The sequence below is a fragment of the Phocoena sinus genome, chromosome 20 (genome assembly GCF_008692025.1).
Source record: "Phocoena sinus isolate mPhoSin1 chromosome 20, mPhoSin1.pri, whole genome shotgun sequence".
NCBI lineage: Eukaryota > Metazoa > Chordata > Mammalia > Artiodactyla > Phocoenidae > Phocoena > Phocoena sinus.
The window spans coordinates 38644039-38664582 of record NC_045782.1 but is presented as its reverse complement, the minus strand read 5'-3'; the positions used below and the strand labels follow the sequence as shown (position 1 = coordinate 38664582).

Here is a 20544-nt window from a genome sequence, read left to right as displayed (position 1 = left end):
ATCCAATTTGGGTCCCAACAAGATTAACAAGAGTCGTGGAAGAGGATCCCAAGGGCGATGCAGGGCGCTCAAGGGATGATGCTGAGCTGGATGGTGTTGATGGGCTTTCCCTACTCAAGGCGGAGGACAAGATGTTTTGGGGAATTAGCCGGTCCTGGCCAGTTCCTCTACCGGTCCATTCCCATAGCAGAGTGCTTCCAATATTTTATTCCACCAGTTGTGAGATGAATACAGCCTGCACTGTATCGTTAGATGATAAATGGGTGCATTATAATGCTACAAATTTTGTTGTAAATAATACCCTTTGTTTTAGTTGGAATGCCTCTGTGGACTGCATTCGTTTAGTTCGAAAAACCTTGACTGCCTAGAATAACCCACTTACGGGAAATCAGGTTCCTCTGTCTATGCTAAATGAAGCCTTGACCAAAATATCACAGGGTCAACATTCTGGCTCTGGTACAGGGAACTCTAGCCAGAATGCAGTGAATGTTACCACCTTACTTTTGAAACATGAGGGCGTGGTCCCCCTACCGAACAATACAAAAAATTGCACTGAGTCTAACCGGACCAGGATTGCTCCTTACTGTGCTGCCATTGTCAATACGCCTCCAATTTTTACCCCGTTACGCTTGGGGACTTTACTACCTGGCTGTCTTCTGCCTTTACTTTCTTTAAGGAGTGGGTCGGTGTAGGGATGTTTGCAGTGTGTTGCATGGCGGGACTTGTGGTGTGCCTGTGGTTGATATGTCGTTTGCGAACTCGGACAAAGCGAGATAAGATGTTGTTCACGCAGGCATTGGTGGCCATTAGTAAAGGCGACTCCCCTGGCGCCTGGATCTCCATCTTGAACGACCCGTAGTGATTGCCCTTGCACAAAAAGGTTTATGACCATTGCACTTTTGATGGGAATCACGAGGAACATCAGCCCCTGCACTCCGCGGTCTGTATGGACATTGCACGACGGGGAGGGTGATGAGCCAGCTTCTCGAACTAACTCTTGCTCAGCGAGCATCCCATGGGGTGAGCGCTTGTGCGGGCATTGTTCGAGTTCAGCTCCTGGGTCTAAGAAAACAAAAAGGGGGAGATGTGGGAAGCCGTTGTTCTGCCATGCCGCAGATAACGTGGAAGCCGTTGTTCTGCTGGTCGCAGATAACGCTTATCAGGGAGTAGCCCAAAGGCTATGTGCCACACATGCGCCACGACGAGCCAATATGCTAATAAAGGCTCAGAATTGCAACCAATAAATTGTGAACAGCACATATCTTGTTGAGGTAACCAGCCAACCACAGATTGAGTTAACCAGCCAACCACAGGTTGAGTTAACCAGCCAACCACAGGTTGCCACAGGTTATAGTGCATTATAAAAAGCCAGTGTGAACAAAGCTCGGGGTCTTCCTTCCATCTGTCTATAACCAAGCTGTACTCCAATAAAGTGTGATACGAGAAGAATCTAGCGTGTGGTGACTTGTCTTTCTGCTGGTCAGAAGAGGCTCGCCGCAAAGATGATCCAGGACCTTGGAAAAAGAATGGAGGCATAGATAGAGAAGATGCAAATGTTTAACGAAGACCTAGAAGAATTAAATAACAAACAAACAGAGATGAACAACACAATAACTGAAATGAAAACTACACTAGAAGGAAGCAATAGCAGAATAACTGAGGCAGAAGAACAGATAAGTGACCTGGAAGACAGAATGGTGGAATTCACTGCTGCGGAACAGAATAAAGAAAAAAGAATGAAAAGAAATGAAGACAGCCTAAGAGACCTCTGGGACAACATTAAACACAACAACATTTGCATTATAGGGGTCCCATAAGGAGAAGAGACAGAGAAAGGACCCGAGAAAATGTTTGAAGAGATTATAGTCGAAAACATCCCTATCATGGGAAAGTCCAGGAAGCACAGAGAGTCCCATACAGGATAAACCCAAGGAGAAACACGCCGAGACACATAGTAATCAAATTGGCAAAAATTAAAGACAAAAATTATTGAAAGCAACGAAGGGAAAATGACAAGTAATATACAAGGGAACTCCCATAAGGTTAACAGCTGATTTCTCAGCAGAAACTCTATGAGCCAGAAGGGGGTGGCACAATATACTTAAAGAGATGAAAGGGAAGAAACTACAGCCAAGATTACTCTACCCGGGAAGGATCTCATTCAGTTTCGATGGAGAAATCAAAAGCTTTGCAGACAAGCAAAAGCTAAGAGAATTCAACACCAACAAAACCAGCTCTACAACAAATGCTAAAGGAACTTCTCTAAGTGGGAAACACAAGAGAAGAAAAGGATGTACAAAAAAAACCCCATAACAATTAGAAAAATGGTAATAGGAACATACGTATCAATAATTACCTTAAATGGGAATGGATTAAATGCTCCAACCAAAGGACACAGGCTCACTGAATGGATACAAAAACAAGACTCATATATATGCTGTCTAAAAGAGACCCAGTTCAGGGCTTCTCTGGTGGCGCAGTGGTTGAGAGTCCGCCCGCCGATGCAGGGGACACGGGTTCGTGCCCCGTTCTGGGAAGATCCCACATGCCGCGGAGCGGCTGGGCCCGTGAGCCATGGCCGCTGAGCCTGTGTGTCCGGAGCCTGTGATCCGCAACGGGAGAGGCCACAACAGTGAGAGGCCCGCGTACAGCAAAAAAAAAAAAAAAAAGCACAGCATAAAAGTCAGTAACTCAATATTCTTTCATTCAGTCACAGGATCTTAAAATGTTATTCAAAGCAAAAAAGAAAGATATCGTCTACCAAGCAATCAGTAAACTGCACAGAATGGAAGGTTTTTTTGCCGCACCTGGCAGCTTGCAGGATCTTAGTTCCCCACCAGGGATTGAACCCGGCCCCAGCAGTGAAAGCACCTAGTCCTAATCACTGGACCGCCAGGGAATTCCAGTGAAAGGTCTGTCTTTAAGAGACAGAACTCAGGAGGAAAATCCTGCAAACAAAGACCGGGAAACTAACCAATCTGACATGAGAAGATGAGCACATGTTTTACTTAATAAAAATCTAGAGATTTACAAATGCCATATAAATAATAATCCGCATTTTGAATATTCTCTAAACTCTACAGAAATGGAAGATGTAATTCTTTTGAACAGTCACCCAAGTTGTAGTCGTATTCCTCTGTGCCTCTACTTACGTAACCATTTTGCCAACAAGCCCATCTTATACATTCCCACCTTCCTGTATTTTTACAGCTGTCAAAGGAATTCACTTTCACTTCTAAAAACTCTAAAATAGAGGCTTAATTATTTAGCTTAGCTTTCCCTCCCCCCACGAAAAGAAGCCACTGAAGAAGGAATATTTCTCTTTTCAACTTCTGAAGTTGCTCCCCATTCATAATTGGATTCAGAATAAATCTCGGTCAAAGCATACCAGTAAATTAGAGCAAAGTCATTTTCAAATGAAATGAATTTTAAATGACACATTCAAATACATTAAGGATTAAGTCCTTTCAAGTGAAATAACTCTAAGTGTGCAAGAATGAGGTTTGGATTCACCCTGTCTCAGGGGGCTGCTACTTGTGAGTGACTAATAATTTACACCCATAATGTCAAGTTGCTGGGTGGGAAGCGCAAGTTTAACCAGTACTTCATAAGATCTCCGGAGATGTGGTTACATGTCAAAAAGTATAACTAGGGCTTCCCTGGTGGCGCAGTGGTTGAGAGTCCGCCTGCCGATGCAGGGGACACGGGTTCGTGCCCTGGTCCGGGAGGATCCCACATGCCGCGGAGCGGCTGGGCCCATGAGCCATGGCCGCTGAGCCTGCGCGTCCAGAGCCTCTGCTCCGCAGCGGGAGAGGCCACAGCAGTGAGAGGCCCGTGTACCGCAAAAAAAAAAAAAAAAAGTATAACTAAAAACACATTTGCCTGTAGGTTCCCAAGATTTCATTTGTGATGCCATTTCTGATAAACCATGAAGAGTAGATCACTGGGTCTCAGGCTGTACACTGAGAAATGAAATTCAAAGAGAAAGCTTTTTTGAAAAGGAAAGAGCTAAAATTCCTGGTTGATGCGCAGGGCAGAAACCCAGTCTGATGATTTGGGGGTCAGAGCGACCCTCTGTCCTTTTTGTTTTCACTGTGTTGTGTATAGAAGGCACTGCAGACCCAGATCCTGTCTTGGCCATCTCCTGGCTGTGTGGCCTTGAATAAGTCACTTAACATCCTCACCCTCCGATTGCTCTTCTGTAAAATGGGATAAACTTTAAGAAGTTGCCACAAAGGTTAAAAATAATGTCTGTAGTTCAACTGCCCAATGTCTAGAACATATTAAGTACACAATAACTACTAATGATTCAAACAAGGACAAGATCAGAAAAAAACGCTTGTAACGCCGGTGATAGTTTAAAGGAATCCTTGGTAAAAATCTCCGTATAATGCTGGGGCCCCTGGCATTTCCACTTAACAAGTTTCCATTCTCTCAAGAAATGGAACAAATGGATGGATCATGGCCCCTCTCTTCAAGCTGAGTCTGCATTGGACTGCTGCTTCCTCTCTATATCTATTGTGAATGAGAATATGTAAATTCTGCAAATTTCTTGCTTAAAAACCCCTTTATTTAGACATCCCACTTGCTTGCTCTTTGTGAAGTGTATAAGTTAGGAGAAAATATGTCCCTTGGCCTATCTCCCTTCTATGAAAAGGTAAAAGGAAGTTGTAGTTGGATTTCACTCTGAGTTCATCATTCCTGTTCCTAGGAAAGTGATAAAAAAAAAAAAAAAGGGTCACAAGATCCTCCCATTTGCCAGAACTGATACTCTAGAGGTCTGACATGGGCTTCAAGTGCAACCTCTCTGCCTTTGCCCCCAAATCACCAGTGGGCACAGCTGGCTCCAGCTGTTCACAGGACTATTCACAGAATGGAAGAACCTCACCTTCAGGGAGGCTGGAGTCAGAGCAGATAATATCTGGATATTTGGGGGTTAAGGGGTTGAGGATACGAGCACTGATACAATTTCCATAAACAAAAAGATCAATTGTTTTTTGATACACTAGCAAAGTTGGCGGTAGAGTAATGAACTACCAGGCAAGGCTCCTGATTTCATGGAGTTTACTAGGAAGGTCAAACTTCATGTAAAGGAAGACCTGCTGGAAATACTATCATATTCTACTCAAAAATAGCATTTTTCAATATTTAAGAGGTCTTTTTCTGAATCAGAAAAAGAGAAACCAGGCTTCCCTGGTGGCGCAGTGGTTGGGAGTCCACCTGCCGATGCAGGGGACACGGGTTCGTGCCCCGGTCCAGAAGGATCTCGCATGCCGCGGAGCGGCTGGGCCCGTGAGCCATGGCCGCTGAGCCTGCGTGTCCGGAGCCTGTGCTCCGCAATGGGAGAGGCCATAACGGTGAGAGGCCCGCGTACCGCAAAAAAAAAAAAAAAAAAAAAGAAAAAAGAAAAAAAAAGAAAAAGAGAAACCATGCAACAACCTAATGACAAGACTTTCAAATCTTTGAAAATTTAAATTCCAGTATCAATCTGGAAAATGTGTTTGTTCCCCACCTTCCACCAGTGCGTTTCACAACAGTTTCTGAAACGATATTCTGCCAGAAGATACACTACATCATGATCAGATGGTTTATATTGAGTTTTATAAAGGAAACAGGTAGGAAATATGAGTGAACTTTAGGAAGCTTAAGACTTAGGAAGAAATATTCATTACTTTATCCATTCAGCAGTCACTCTTTGTTTTCCTTCTGTGCATAAGACGCTGGGCAGTGCCGAGAATACAAGCAATGGAATAATTTGGAGACGAAAAATTCCTTATGACAACCTATGTGTACTCCACCCAGATTTCTTCTTTCTGTCACAAATATGGAATGGGAACAATTATTCAATCAGTTCTATACCAATGAATCGTCAGTGTGCATTAACCATTTTCTTGTTGAGCTGGCCAAAAAAGGTTGGGGGGAGGGGAGACATATCTTGAATGGAGAGAGTGAACTTTTCAACGGCAACACCCATTCGGTGACCTATAAAAGGTTAGCCTTCCTGTCTTGCTGACACCGCACCATCCCTGGCTGTGGGTCTCTCGAGAAGCACCATGTCACTCTCCGCGCACACCTCTGGGATGCCCCAGTGGCTGTCCTCCCAAAGTGGGACACTGGGCAGAGCCAGGGGCATTTCTGCCTCAAGCATTGGAAGCAGCTACGGGGGAAGTGCCTTCGGCTTTGGAGGCAGCTATGGGGGAGGCTTTTCAGCTGCTTCCATGTTTGCTTCTAGTTCTGGCTTTGGTGGTGGCTCTGGAAGCTCCTTTGCGGGAGGACTGGGCGCTGGTTATGGAGGAGCCAGGGGAGGTGGCTTTGGGAGCCTGGGGATTGGGTTTGGGGGAAGCCCAGGAGGGGGCTCTCTAGGGATTCTCTCTGGCAACGATGGAGGCCTTCTTTCTGGATCAGAAAAGGAAACTATGCAAAATCTTAATGACAGATTGGCTTCCTACCTGGATAAGGTTCGAGCTCTAGAAGAGGCTAACGCTGACCTAGAAAACAAAATTCGAGAATGGTACGAAATACGAGGATCTGGAGACCCACCGAATGATTATAGTAAATATCATCTGTTGATTGAAGACCTCAGGAATAAGGTAACAAAATGGCTTTTTAGAGGGCCTTTGGGAATTATTTTTTACTTTTCTCTTTTGCTATTTCAATATTTTACAGTCATAAATCACCTAAAACTTAGATATCTTTCCAGTCAACTGTATTTGGAATAATTTCTCATCTTAAGATATTTAGTTTCATTTTATCATTTACCATAAAGTGATTGTTTTTTACACTACCGTTTCTGGGGGAAATGTATGTTTCTTAATTTTTAAATAATATTCTCTATACATACTTTCTTTTAAAAGTTAACTGCCTTAAACCCTTAATAAAATAGCATTACAACATCACCTAAAATTTTCCTGTCAAAGATATATTTGCAAAACACTATCTTGTATGACCTCACTTTGTGTGTCTTCCCCTGTTTGGCCAGATCATTTCTGACAGCACCGCAAACGCACAGCTGCTCTTGCAGATCGACAATGCGAGACTGGCTGCCGAAGACTTCAGAATGAAGTGAGTAGAATAAAAGAAAGACTAATGATGACTGACATGCCCCAGGATCTCTTCTTTTTCTCTATTTTCCTGCCTTCACTGATGGCAAATATTTCCAACCTTCTGCAGTTCACATGCTCCATACATTTAATGTTTTGGTAAATTCACATTGGGCATTCTATCAGAAAGTAACGAGATTCAAACACAATTCACATTACACGTCCTTAGTTACAAAGTACTTAAACCCAAGGCTATGGATTTTCATATTCGACATTTGTTATTGACTCATGTTGCGACATGATAATTCCACCAGCGTCCTAAACCTCAGTCTTCCATGCATCAAAATGAATTAATAATGTTTTTGCCTGGGCGTTAAATGAAGTGACCTTTTTCCCGATGACACATACAACTAAAATATTAACCAGGCATTTATTTTTATATTGCCTCCTCCTTTCCCATACACCACCCTCAGACATAAGGAGAGAATACTAATGTCCTTTTTGCTCTGCAGAATTTCCTCACAGGATGTTGCAGTGGTGATGATCCTGAACCTTAGTACGAGTCACTAAAGAAGTATCACTGTTTTAAATTAAACCATGAATAAAGGTTAAGCAAGATAACTAATTATTATCTAATTTTCAACCGCTTTTAGGATTCCATCAGAAACTCCACCTAGAGAGGGGCCGCTACTTACTGTTCATAGCCAAGGCAGCCAGCCAGAGGGGAAGAGGTAGCCTGGGATGCGGTGCTACTGCTGGTAGAAAAGTATCACTTCCTAATTTTTTCACTTCTCTCCCACTGAGTAGCAACCTGTCATTTAAAAAAAGGAACAGAAAAAGTTAGAAAAGCAAAAACAGTCTCATGCATTACAATGCTGCTAAATTTATATGCAAAACAGCCCTGAAGATCGCAGGGGGCTTATTCAAATGGGTGTGTTGATTCCCTGGACTGCTTTGCACTTGGTTTTCAGATACGAAAATGAGCTGGCCCTGTGCCAGAACGTGGAGGCCGACATCAACGGCTTGCGCAAGGTGCTGGACGAGATGACCCTGGCCAGAGCCGACCTGGAGACGCAGATCGAGACCCTGAATGAGGAGCTGGCCTACCGGAAGAAGAATCACGAAGAGGTGAGCCAGAAAACACAGTTCTCTAAGCTGCTTTTTTCTACCAGACTCAAAAATTACAATTTCAAATTTATAAACCTGGAGTTAGAAGAGATATGCATGATACACTATCTCCCTGTTAAGATGACCATTTGTTTTGAAGTTGTGGTGGTGGTTTCTGTTAAAGTTTAACACGTGAGAGGCACTTTTTGTCATTTTCATCATTTGGTAAGGACAATCAGAATTTTAATTGTCCTGATTTAGTGATTTCTTAAAATATAGTATTTTTATTCATTAGCTAGGGAAAAAAGGTTAAAAGGCTGACTTTGCGCTATCTAGTGAAAAACATTCTGGAAGGATTGAAGAATTAATCTTTTTCTCATAGAAAATAAAAGGAGATACTTATCAAGAAAAAGATATAGTATTTTTAAAGTTCAAAAATAAAAGTCTACCAATAATACAGACTGTTATATATGTTAGAGAAACGAATTATACCCAGTGTAATACACACATGGAACTCTGATACACCACAATGTATATAAGTAATCACGCATGACCCTGGCACTAGACTCCTAAAGAGCTTTCCACTGTAAAGCAATGACTATGGTACAGACAGTGGGCAAGCCCAGGGACCGTCTGCAGCCCTCCGTTTGGCAGCTGTAGTTGAAAACCCCGGGTACCTTTCCACCAGGCCTTCCCTTCTTGTAAAGGTTGTGGAGCCCCAAGAAGCGGGGCCAACTCATCCATCAGGCATGGTAGGCACAGCACCCGGGACCCGTGGTGAGTTTAGGGGCCCGTGAAAGTGTCTTAAGTTCTTTCAAAATCAGAATAAAAATACGAATTTTAGGTTAAAAATGTTTGAATATATTATATTGACAGGTTTGTCTTTATACCAACTATGTTTTGTGGAGGAAGAGGCCCACGAAAGTGACAATGGGCCCCTGCGCCCCTCTCTCTCTCGCTGTCCCCAGGAGCTCCAAAGCTTCCGGGCCGGCGGCCCAGGCCAGGTCAGCGTAGAAATGGACGCTGCCCCCGGAGTGGACCTCACGAGCCTCCTTAACGACATGCGGGGGCAGTATGAAGCCATAGCCCAGCAGAATCGGGAGGATGCGGAAGCCTGGTTCGTTGAAAAGGTACCACTAACAAAGACAAAAGGCGTTGATACACTTGCATTAAAGACCGGGGAGAGGCGCAGGGCTGGCTCACGTCCCCTCCCCCCTCTTTGCTGTGGCAGAGCGCCGAGCTCAGGAAGGAGATCAGCAGCAACACCGAGGAGCTTCAGTCCAGCAAGAGCGTGGTCACCGACCTGCGGCGCGTGCTTCAAACCCTGGAGATCGAGCTCCAGTCCCAGCTCGCCACGGTACGGCGCGCGCCAAAAGCCGCGGCTTCCTTTCGCCTTGCAAAGGAAATGTTGCATCCAAATTAGTAAGGCCATTGGCTGCCTTCCGCATTTCGGTCCCCTCCATTGTTACGTCTGTGCCATTTCCCTCCCCCGTGCAGAAGAAATCCCTGGACGACTCGCTGGCCGAAACCGAGGGCGACTACTGCAGCCAGCTGTCCCAGGTGCAGCAGCTCATCGGCAACGTGGAGGAGCAGCTGCGGCAAGTGCGCTGCGACGCCGAGCACCAGAGCGCCGACTACCAGCTGTTGCTGAACATCAAGGCCCATCTGGAGCTGGAGATCGAGACCTACCGCCGCCTGCTGGACGGAGAAGCCCAAGGGTGAATAGATAACCGAGGCTGAAAATAACCTCAATGGCTGACGGCCCGTGGACACTGATGCAGTTTGGGGGCAATAGAAGTGGGAAGGGTTCTTTAGCTGACAGAAAATAGCACATCTAGTAAAGACATGCCTTAGATTTGTTAAATGCTCTACATTTTGCAAAGTGTTGTCACCCGTTATCTTCCCTGATAAAAGTTAATAAAACGCTGGGATGAACAATGGCGTCGCAGACAGAGGCATCCTGCCGATGAGTATTAGAAAAATCCACCGTCAGAGTCCTGATGTTAATGCCCCGATGCTGAGAATGACATCAAACCACAGCCACGCAATCACCTCAGACCTACTGTAGCGAACTTTCCAAAAGTAATAACAGCCTGGACTAGTGGGAAGAATTCAGGACTGGAAATCAGGAAACCAGGTCTTCCATTAGTTGCCAGTTTGCTTCACTTTAAGAGCCCATTTTAGGCAGGGTTTGAAAGCAAAGGTACACTGCACCAGCTGATTGCTCTCAGGGTGCATCATTCAATCATTCTTAATCAAGAAATGTATAATACTTTCTCCAGTTGGCCATTTTTTAAGCTCAAATAGCAAATTCCTTATTCCCTCTCCTTCCAGAAAGCATCAGGTGATATCAGCTCCCTTGTTTCCTTTACAGTGACTGTTTGGATGAAAGTTCCTCTGTGACAGCCTCCAACTCTCAAGCCCCGTCAACTGATTCCTCCAAAGGTATGCAGATTCCCTAAGAAGCACTTGCAATAAGTCAGAATCACATCTGTTAATGACTAAAACTGTAAGATCTCATTGAATATTGCGGCGTTATTACTAATTTAAACTTAAAGTATATTTGTATTCAGAGCAAAGAAAAAATATTTATGCATTCCTGCAGAAAAATGAGTAGGCTGTTCTGTGGTAAAACTTTTGGCAAGCTCAGGAAGGAAAAAAAAAATCTACAAAGTATTATGAGAATCATAAACACTTTTTAAATTTTATTAAATAAAATGCATTTCGTTTAGAATGCAAAAGTCACTTTTGAAAGTTTAAATTTGATGGACTGTATCAGTCAATACCTAATTTAGAAGCTTAAGTTAAACAACCAATTTTAGATGAGTATTTGAAACACTAACTTTTGCCCTCTTTGTTCCATTTTTATCTTTAGACCCTACCAGAGCCCGAAAAATCAAGACAATTGTGCAGGAAGTGGTGAATGGTGAGGTGGTCTCCTCCCAAGTTCAGGAAATCGAAGAAATAATATAAAATCTCACAAGATCTGCCCCATGATTGTTTCCTTAGGAACAAGAAATTTACAAGTAGAAATTATTCCTTTTAGAGTAAGATGATACATTAGTTCAATCTCGATTTCTGTTTGTTTGATTTTCTTTGGATTCCCTATTCACTTTGAGCCTTTTTTGGCCTTCTGAAACAAAATTTAATTACAAATAATTGTGGAAATGTTGGTCTTTATAACAAATCAAAATTGCCTCACATCTTTCTGGACCTAGAGTAGTCTTAATAAACTTTCTTCTAGTGACCTGGAACATATTTTTAATCACCGGACTTTGATCAAGTAGCATGTTTTCAAAAAGTTAATCTTAATAAAAGATGAATGGTAATAATGTGAAGTGTGTACCTCCTTGACTCCAACAATAGTGTCAAGGGCGTAGAGAGAGGTTTGTGAAATACTGATTATTAGTATTAGATAAACACTGAGATAAAGATGTTGAAGTGGGAGATTAAGTTAAGAAGATTCTTTTAGAAGTTCTTTCCTTTTTACATCAGCCCATCAAGGCTACAAAAAAAAATTGTATTGTGCACTACACGGGATAACATTTGTCCTGTTCTTTTTCTAGCACTTTCTTTCATTCAATCAAGAAACACTAATGAACTCCCATAGTGTGCCCAACTCAAGCCTCGAAGGTGAATAAAGATATGGTCCTTGCCTGGAGGAGTTCCCAATTGAGGGCAGAGATAGACATCTACTGGGAACAGTGATACAGTGAGATAGGGCGGATGGAAGTTCAAAGGACGCTTGGAGGAAGAAAAATTTGTGAGGAGGCAAGCAAATGCTTCATACAGAAACCAACCAGGCAGAGAAGGGAGAAAGGGAACAGAGGAAGCACATAAGAAAGGACACAGGGGCGTAAACAAACGCTGCTTTGATGGCCTTCCTCCTATTGGGCACCAGCAAGGCCCAGGGTGGGGTTTCTATTGGGGTGGGGTAGACCCACAAGTCAATAACAGATGTCATGTTCTGGGTTGGGGCAGAAGGTGGCCAAAGTCTAAGCCTGAGTAGACTGTGGTTCAATCTGGGTTGCCAAATTCAAAACCCTAAAAGAACGAAAGCAAGATTTAACAATTAAGAGCCTGATCTCTGAAGCCAGACTGGGTTCAAATTCTGACCCTAATACTTAAGAGCAAGTAACTCAACCTCTTGCCTGCTTCTGTTTCCTGATCTTTAAAGTGGGGTGAGTTTGTGAAGATTAAGTGAGGTAACATACATAAAACAGTAGGAACGGTCCCCGGCACTTAGAAGTACTCGATATTTGTGTCCTATTATTATTTACTGTGTGTAACCAAAATGTTATGGAGAAACCAGGGGAACTGGTGAGCAAGGAGCGTCAAAGGAGCAGAAAGGAGAGGAGAGGGTCAGGCAAACCTGGAGGCATTCCAGCACTGGGTGCAAAAGCCCACAGAAGATTATGATGTCATTTTCAGCTGACTCGCTTCCGTATGCAGCTTTCTGAAGTCACACTTCTTTTTAAATTTGCTAGTGATCTCAGATGCTCCATTCATCTTACTTTATTACGCACGGCAATTCAGCTCTCTGTCTAGACCTCACCTTCCAGAACTGACGCTAGGAGAACCTTACCTTTCAGACCTAAAGAGATTATCAAGGTCTTTTCCTGCACAAGCTCCACAGCCCCCAAGTAATAAATGATGCCACTTCCTGGTACTCAAAAGTGGCTGCAAATAGTTACTGCTTTAAACTGCATCCGTTTTCCTTACAACTACATCTGAATTGTGTGAAACTCCAAGGAGAAAGGGATTTTGCACATGTATAAAGTCGGTGGTCATCTCTTAGCTATTATCCTAGTTTCTCAGCCTTCCCTTCTTTTGGGAATATTTTCTCTACTGGGCTCCCAAAGGCATCACCTCACTGGAAGCTTTTTCTCGGACTCTTCTTTGTGACTTCTAAATGTTCACTTAATCCTATTCTCTTCTCTCTCTACACACGCTCCCTAGGCGGCCTCATCTAATCCCATGGCTTTAAAGTAACCATCTATGGATGGATGTTACCTAGACTCATTGTGGTGACCATTTCCCAATGTATACAAATATTAAATCATTACGTTGTATACCCAACACTATTAATATAATGGTATATGTCAATTATACCTCAATGAAATAAATAGATAAAGTAACCACTCCTTGTGGTAACCTTCAAGATGGTCCAATGAGCCTCACCTCCTGGTACTCATGTCCCTGAGCATTGTTCCCTTCCACAAGGAGTAAAGCAGACCTACTGAAGGAGTGACAGTGTGTGAATTCCAAGGTTAGGTCACAAAAGCATTTCTGTCTGGCTTGGCCTCTTGGATTTTGCTCATTCTGGGGGAAATTGGCTGCCCTTAAGTTATACTGTGGGAGAAAAATGTATTTTAAAAAAATCAGTGATTTCACAAAATTTCCCACTGAAGAACCAATAGCTAGCATCTCCTGGAATAGCCAGCAAGTTAAAACTCACAATCCTAAAAAAAAAAAAACTCACAATCCTATTCTGATAAAATCTTAGAATATTCTACAGTCTTCAGTTGGCAAAGGAAGCATTAGATTTCTTATTGTTTAAGTTCTCTTTACCCTACTCTCACTGCCAAGAAATGCAGTTAGCATAGAATCCTTATCATGAAAGTCTAGGCCTCATTCACTACACCACAAGCCCTAATTCAACACAGATGTAAAAGGTCCTTTCGGACTCAGCAATTAATGAATTGCAGAAATGAGAGGTCTGTCTTAAAGGAAAATAACTCATAAGAAAAAAACCAGGTACAGGATCAGAAAACAAAGACAAGCATATCATTATGATTATTTTAAAATCTAAAATTTTATTAACTTAAATTTTAACACTTATCTGCATCTACTGTGCGGGTAGGCTAGAGAAAGTTCTGGAAAATATTGTATATACTAAATTGTTAGAGTGGTTATCTCTTGGAAATTCATCAAGGTGTTTGAAGAATATTTTTTCTTTTGTACATTTTTTAAATGCTTAACAAACAGTATATGCAACTCTGACAATTAGAGGGAAAATGAATTTTAGTTATCCAGAACAAATGGATTTGCAAGTAGGTCACAGTAAAAAGGGAACCGTCTAAAAAACGATCACGCATTGCCAAAGCAGTCAAATCTTCAGGCTTTGTAAGAGTGCCACCTACTGGAATCTCAGGATATGAACCTTAAAAAAAGTTAACCCTGCTTTTGAAGCCACTTGAGATACGCTGGATACTACAAAATGGGTTTGGGATTTGTTTGTTTGTTTGTTTGTTTTAAGAAAGAGAGAAAGAAAAGAGAAGAAAAAAGCAAACCTGTTTAAAAGTATCAACTTAATAAATTAACACTTTCTTATTTAAATAAGTGGTATTAGTTTCCAGAAAGTCCACCAGTAAAGAGGCAAGTTCTATAAGGCATAAAGTAAAAAAGAAAGCTAGTAGTTATTTACAGTGTAGAGAACCAGACAGCCAGTCTGAACTACCTAGTCTTTTAAAAATATACTCAAACATCGAATGAAAAAAATGTATCCATATACCTAAGTAAATGGCTTTTTAATGGGGTAGTAAATGTTTCTTAAATCTTGGTACTGGATCTAAGATTAAAATGTCATTGTTTAATATTAGTATCATAAACTCAATATCAAACTAAAAACCATTAGTTTCCTAATTAAGTGTATCCTCTCCATCACTACAACTTTTTAATAAAAGCTATGGCTGCAACATTCAGCAACATATTTATAAAAGGATTTTTTTATGACCAGAATTCACAGTTGAAAAATAATCACCTGGTGAATGGATAAATTATGGTACATCCATATGATAGAATACAACCTACCCATAAATAAGGATGTACACAAAAACAACATGGATGAATTTCAAGACCATTATGCTGAACAAAAGAAGCTAGACACAAAAGAATATATAGTATATGATTCCATTTGTAGGAAACTCTTGGGGGAAAAAAAATCTAATCCACAGTGACATAAAACAGATCAGTGGGGACTTCCCTGGTGGTCCAGTGGTTAAGAATCCGCCTTCTAATGAAGGGGACTGCGGTTCGATCCCTGGTGAGGAAGCTAAGATCCCACATGCCGGGGAGCAACTAAGCCTGCGAGCTCTGGAGCCCCTGTGCCATAACTAGAGAGAAGCCCGCCCACGCGCTCTGAAGCCAGTGCACCACAGCTAGAGAGAAGCCTGCAGGTCGCAATGAAAGATCTCGCATGCCACAACAAAGATCCACGTGCCACAACTAAGACCTGACCAGCCAAATTAAAAAATAAATTAAAAAAATAAAAAACAGATCAGTGGTGGTGGTCCAGTGGTAAAGGCTCCACACTTCCAATGCAGGGGGGAAGGTTTTGATCCCTGGTCCGGGAACTAAGATCTGCATGTCGCGTGGCCAAAAAAAAAAAGAAAAAGAAAAAAAAAAACAGATCAGTGGTTGCCTGGTCTGAAATGGTTGGTGAAGTGGGGGTTAACCGGTTAACTAGGAAGTGTCACAAGAAAACATTTAAGATTAATGGAAATGTTCTGTATCTTGATTATGGTGATGGTATATCCATTAGTCAAAATTCTTCAAACTGTACAATTAAAACGAGTACCTTTTATTGCATGTAAATCATATTTCAAAGTTGATTTTTAAATAACAATAGTAATTTAATAGTCTGTCTTCATGACGATGCTGTGTTGAAAGCATGAAGAGGCCATGTAGGATAATCAATCATGTGCTAGGGCAGGTTTGCACCTGCTCTTAAGTGCTGATTGATAAATATTCAGGAATTTGGGCTTCCCTGGTGGCGCAGTAGTTGAGAGTCCACCTGCCGATGCAGGGGACACGGGTTTGTGCCCCGGTCCGGGAAGATCCCACATGCCGCGGAGCGGCTGGGCCCGTGAGCCATGGCCGCTGAGCCTGTGCGTCCGGAGCCTGTGCTCCTCAACGGGAGAGGCCACAACAGTGAGAGGCCCGCGTACCGCAAAAAAAAAAAAAAAAAATTCAGGAATTTCCCAAGCTGGCTATTAAATCATTGGTAACTTGAAACTGGCCATGATGGGAATATCTACACTATGGGACTTGGGCTCTACTTATGTATTCCCCTAGAGAGCTGGTTTAAACCAGCACACGACGGAGCACAGTAGTTAAAAACACAGACGCTGAGGCTGATGCCTGGGTTCGGGTTCCAGCTCTGCCATTTTCCACTGGTTTTATTTACCCCTCTGTTCTTCAGTTCTTTGGTCTGTAAAAACCAAGGCAATAATAGTACCATGATTTTTACGAGGATTCAGTGAGTTAATTCACATTTCACAGAATAAGCACTAACTCAATGGTAGCTGTTATTATTATAGAGAGAAAAAACAAAGTTTCTCTACAACTAAAGAAATTAATTTGCAGATTTCCTCTCAGACCCCTAGACTTATTTATTCTTTTCCTTCTCTTCATGCAAACTCCCAAACAATTTCAATTTCAAAAAAGAAATGTACAATTTTCTTTTCCCCCTGAAATATGTCTCCTTAGCTGACTGCTAAGAGGTCAAATCTTCTCACAGGACATATTGGTGTAATAATATTTATCCTCCCTACATCGCAAGCTGTTGCGAGCCTCAAAAAGACCAATTTCTGTGAAAGAGCTTTGTAAGCTGAAATCATGTCAGAACTTTAAGATACTAATGTTAACGCCACTGCTCAGATTGAAGGGGAGGGTTCTACAAGTAAACAGATGGCATCGAAAACAGGTTGAGGCAAATCTTAGGACTTCTGGGGATTATCATTCACAATCTTCAGGGTTTTTTTTTTTTTTTTTTTTGGCTTTAACATGCGTGGTATAACTGTTAGCAAAATCCTGAGTAAGTGCAATGCTTTACACACATGCATTAGGTTGGAAAATTCAGAGTAAATATTTAAACTCTATAGAATGCAAACGCAGGGCCACCAGGCCTTTTAGAAACCACTCTTGCACTCTGGTCTTCCTTCAAATTAAATTAACTGTGGATTTTTAGTTGCTAAAACATGCCATTGTTTATGTTTCACTATGCATATATTCTTAAAGAAATGCATTTTTTTTTCAAAATCATGAAAGCAGACTTGTAAATAAAACAGTCCATGCAGAGGCAATGGGGTCTAACAGATAGAAACCAGATGGTATTTCAGGCCTCATTCAGTGAGTTATTATTTTACTCAAAACAAGTTACTGAACTTGAGATGATTTACCTTCACAAAAAGACAATAACAATATCACATATAATCACGTTAGCCCAGCATTTGGAAATTCTCATGAAAAATACCATAAACACAGGGTATTGTGAACTTGGCTGGTCAGAATATATTCATTTTAGTTATCAGCTTGGAACCCATTTCCTAAAACTATATATACATGAAGTTTCTGCTGAGGAAAGTGTATCCATTTTGAAATATTTCATTTATTTGAAAATATCCTGGGATTTTTAAAAATCACTTAAGCCTGCAGTTTCACACTTCAAATGAACATAGCTGCAAATACAACTTTTTTTAACCAGTTGGAGTGTAATTTTGTTTTAAACAACGCCCAGTTTGTATACTTATGGATACATGTGGGGCATCCCATATTCACTTATCTGTGTATTCATTAATTCAACAAATATTTACTTAGCACCATTTATAGATAAGTCTTTACATAGTCCAGTGAAAATGACCACAGTTTTTATGAATTAAGGTAATGCATGATAAGGTTTCATACATTATTTTTCTTTGTTGCATTGGTACAAATGGAATAAAGTCATCATCATTTCTAATTGGCAAAAGTGATATTGCTCCACACGTGGTATATGCTGATTATTTAACAGGTGTGAGAGGTTTAGTCAATTCCTTCTAGAAGATATGACACTTCCTCATTCATTTTCATGGGTTTGATAAGGTTTTTTTTTTTAAGATTTTTTTGATGTGGACCATTTTTTTAATTGAATTTGTTACCATATTGCTTCTGTTTTATGTTTTGTTTTTTTGGCCCCAAGGCATGTGGGATCTTAGCTCCCCAACCAGAGATCAAACCCGCACCCCCTGCATTGGGAGGCGAAGTCTTAACCACTGGACCTCCAGGGAAGTCCCTGGGTTTGATAAGTTTTAAAAGGAGCAATCCATACTCTTAAATATTTTGAGGGCATATTTTTAAAGTATGATCATCTTAAATATTTAGTTACATTTTATATTACATGTTTCATTAAGTAAAAGTAACTCCAAGGTGCTTTAAGATGTTTTCACTAAACACTCATTTTAAACAGCCTTATGTGCTGGTTCTGAATGACAGAGCAATTTTGATGTCAAACTTCCCTCTCTTACCTGATAAGTGACTGAATAGGCTGATAAAAAATAAGATAAATTTTCATCATTATTTTTAAAAAAAACAAACACATACAGTCAGCAACTAATCAAAAGATAATCCTGGAGCAAAAACTGCAGAATTAGGTCCAGAATTTTATGTAATACAGAATTCACTGGACAGTGGTGTTAGAGATAAAGCAAAACAATGACATTTAGTTTTCCTGTCTCAGGAGGCAGAGGCTGAGGGTAAGGAAAAGTCCTCCAAGGGGTGATGTGAGGGTGGGAGAGTTTGACTCAGTTCCCCACTGAAGCCTTCAGTGGAATCTCTCCCTCTCCTACATGACTTGGCAGATGTTTTTACAGCTTGTAGAGATGGAAAGCGCAAGGAGACCCGCATGTTAACCAGTGGGAAGATGAGAATCGCTCTAGGGGAAGGTAGGTCTCAGCAGGGAGGAGAACCCAGTGAACATTTCCTCATTATTGGCATTATCTGTCATCTCCAGGATGCACAGCAAACAGAGGAGATGATTTCTGAGGAGTTAAAGGACAATATAATATTGTAATTCCCACGATACCAAGCTAAAGCAGCAGGTTACACAATGATTTGTTGATCAGCTGCATTTTCCAACATATTGGCACCCTGAAAACTTAATCATATAAAACTACATCCCAAAAATGTGTAATACGCATTATAAAACACTTGCTATATGCACATATATCCAGACATCTTATATCGTCATGATAACTTATCTCCGTTTAGGATGTTTTGGGTCATTTTAAGTTATCTTTGATTTGGTGAGAAAAATCACCAAATAAGAAAGGACTATTTCAACAGACTTATGCATCTCAAACTGAACTTTAGCTAAATAATCCAAGTAAAGTTATTCCACCATCAGTGCTGGTCTAAAAATCCTTCAATTGTAGCTTTTCAACTAGGTCAGGCTCCATGTCTCCTAGATCCATCCATTTATTTATTCATTCATTCAACAAGTAAATATAGGGCATAGAAAACAGGTTGAGGAAAGCCTCAGGGCTCTTGGGGATTATCATTCATAGTCTTAGGGGGTTTTTTCCTTTGACAAGCATAGTATAACTTATAGCAAAATCCTGAGTAAATGCAATGCTTTACACCCATGCAATAGATTGCAAAATTCAGAGTAAATATATAAAGCTTACAAAATGCAAACACACGGCCATCAATGCACAGAGGCTCAGCAGTTGCCATCACATAGGAGACATTAAGAGGATGCTCTGAATATATTTAATTTGAATCTATTACTTTTGGTTATTTTTTCAAATGTATGAGTCACATGGAAATGAATCTCACTGAATTCTCCTTAAATATTAATAAAGGAATTATGCTGTCAGGGACTAAAACACCATTAAGAAGTTGTTTGCATTTGACTGAGAAATTCATTGGATTCTATTAATATTTTCAGAAAACTTTTAAGATACTTGACCCTCAATGGAGACATGAATGTTTTATCTAAAATACATAACTCCTTTTTTAAAATAAAATAAACCAGCCCACACAACTCTGTGGATATACTAAAAACTACTGAATTGTACACTTTAAATGGGTGAGTTTTATGGTATGTGAATTATATCTCAATAAAGTTATTAAAGTTTAAAAAATATATATGCAACTCCTGACTTGGCAATTTCGCAAGACGTACTGATACAAATCGTATTGCTCAGTACACTGCTGCTGATGACTCAGTAAAAAGTGATCTTCAGTTTCAATAAGCAGTCATTTAATACATGACTTTTTCTTAAGCAAATTAACCTGAGGACTTTTTCCCATCTATGTAAAGAGTACTAGGAGTTGTTTTCACAAAATAGAGTAACTTGATTTCTGTGAAGTCTTTATAAGGAAAAAAATGTGTCCGTTAATGTTTATTTGTAGAAGCAAATGTTCATTTGTAGAAGCAACCTCAGAATCCTCGTATTCATCATTAGAGTATGGTTTGTGCATAGGCAATCAACTAACTATGGATACAAAGCAGTTCTCTTGAACCAACTGATAGAAGACTGGCTTTCCGTGAAAAAAAATATTAAGTCTAAAATCTTAATACTCCTGGCAATCTAGACCAAAATAGAACTTGTTCCTCCTTATTTAACCAAGGTGT

At 40.9% G+C, this 20544-nt stretch overlaps 1 protein-coding gene across 2 annotated transcripts; it reads left to right on the top strand.

Annotated features, from left to right (window-relative positions):
- Positions 1 to 219: 219 nt before the first annotated feature.
- Positions 220 to 11349, top strand: LOC116745233 (keratin, type I cytoskeletal 12-like). 2 transcript variants are annotated; one of them, XM_032615792.1, is made up of 9 exons: positions 220 to 585; positions 6090 to 6590; positions 6980 to 7062; positions 8012 to 8168; positions 9116 to 9277; positions 9379 to 9504; positions 9645 to 9865; positions 10522 to 10592; positions 11023 to 11349. In XM_032615792.1, the coding sequence occupies exons 1-9, from the start codon at positions 511 to 513 to the stop codon at positions 11118 to 11120; spliced, it is 1494 nt and encodes a 497-aa protein (XP_032471683.1). In that variant the 5' UTR covers positions 220 to 510; the 3' UTR covers positions 11121 to 11349. The 2 variants fall into 2 exon arrangements, with proteins under 2 accessions (XP_032471683.1, XP_032471684.1); XM_032615793.1 differs by lacking the exon at positions 220 to 585 and having other exon boundaries at positions 6039 to 6590.
- The last annotated feature ends 9195 nt before the right edge of the window (positions 11350 to 20544 follow it).

What these genes read in the sequence shown, in the direction of transcription:
- LOC116745233 (XM_032615792.1), top strand. Translation starts at nt 511, where the DNA reads ATGAGGGCGTGGTCCCCCTACCGAACAATACAAAAAATTGCACTGAGT. An exon ending in TTGAAGACCTCAGGAATAAG is followed by an intron (nt 6,591 to 6,979) that starts GTAACAAAATGG and finishes CTGTTTGGCCAG; the next exon opens with ATCATTTCTGACAGCACCGC. An exon ending in GCCGAAGACTTCAGAATGAA is followed by an intron (nt 7,063 to 8,011) that starts GTGAGTAGAATA and finishes CTTGGTTTTCAG; the next exon opens with ATACGAAAATGAGCTGGCCC.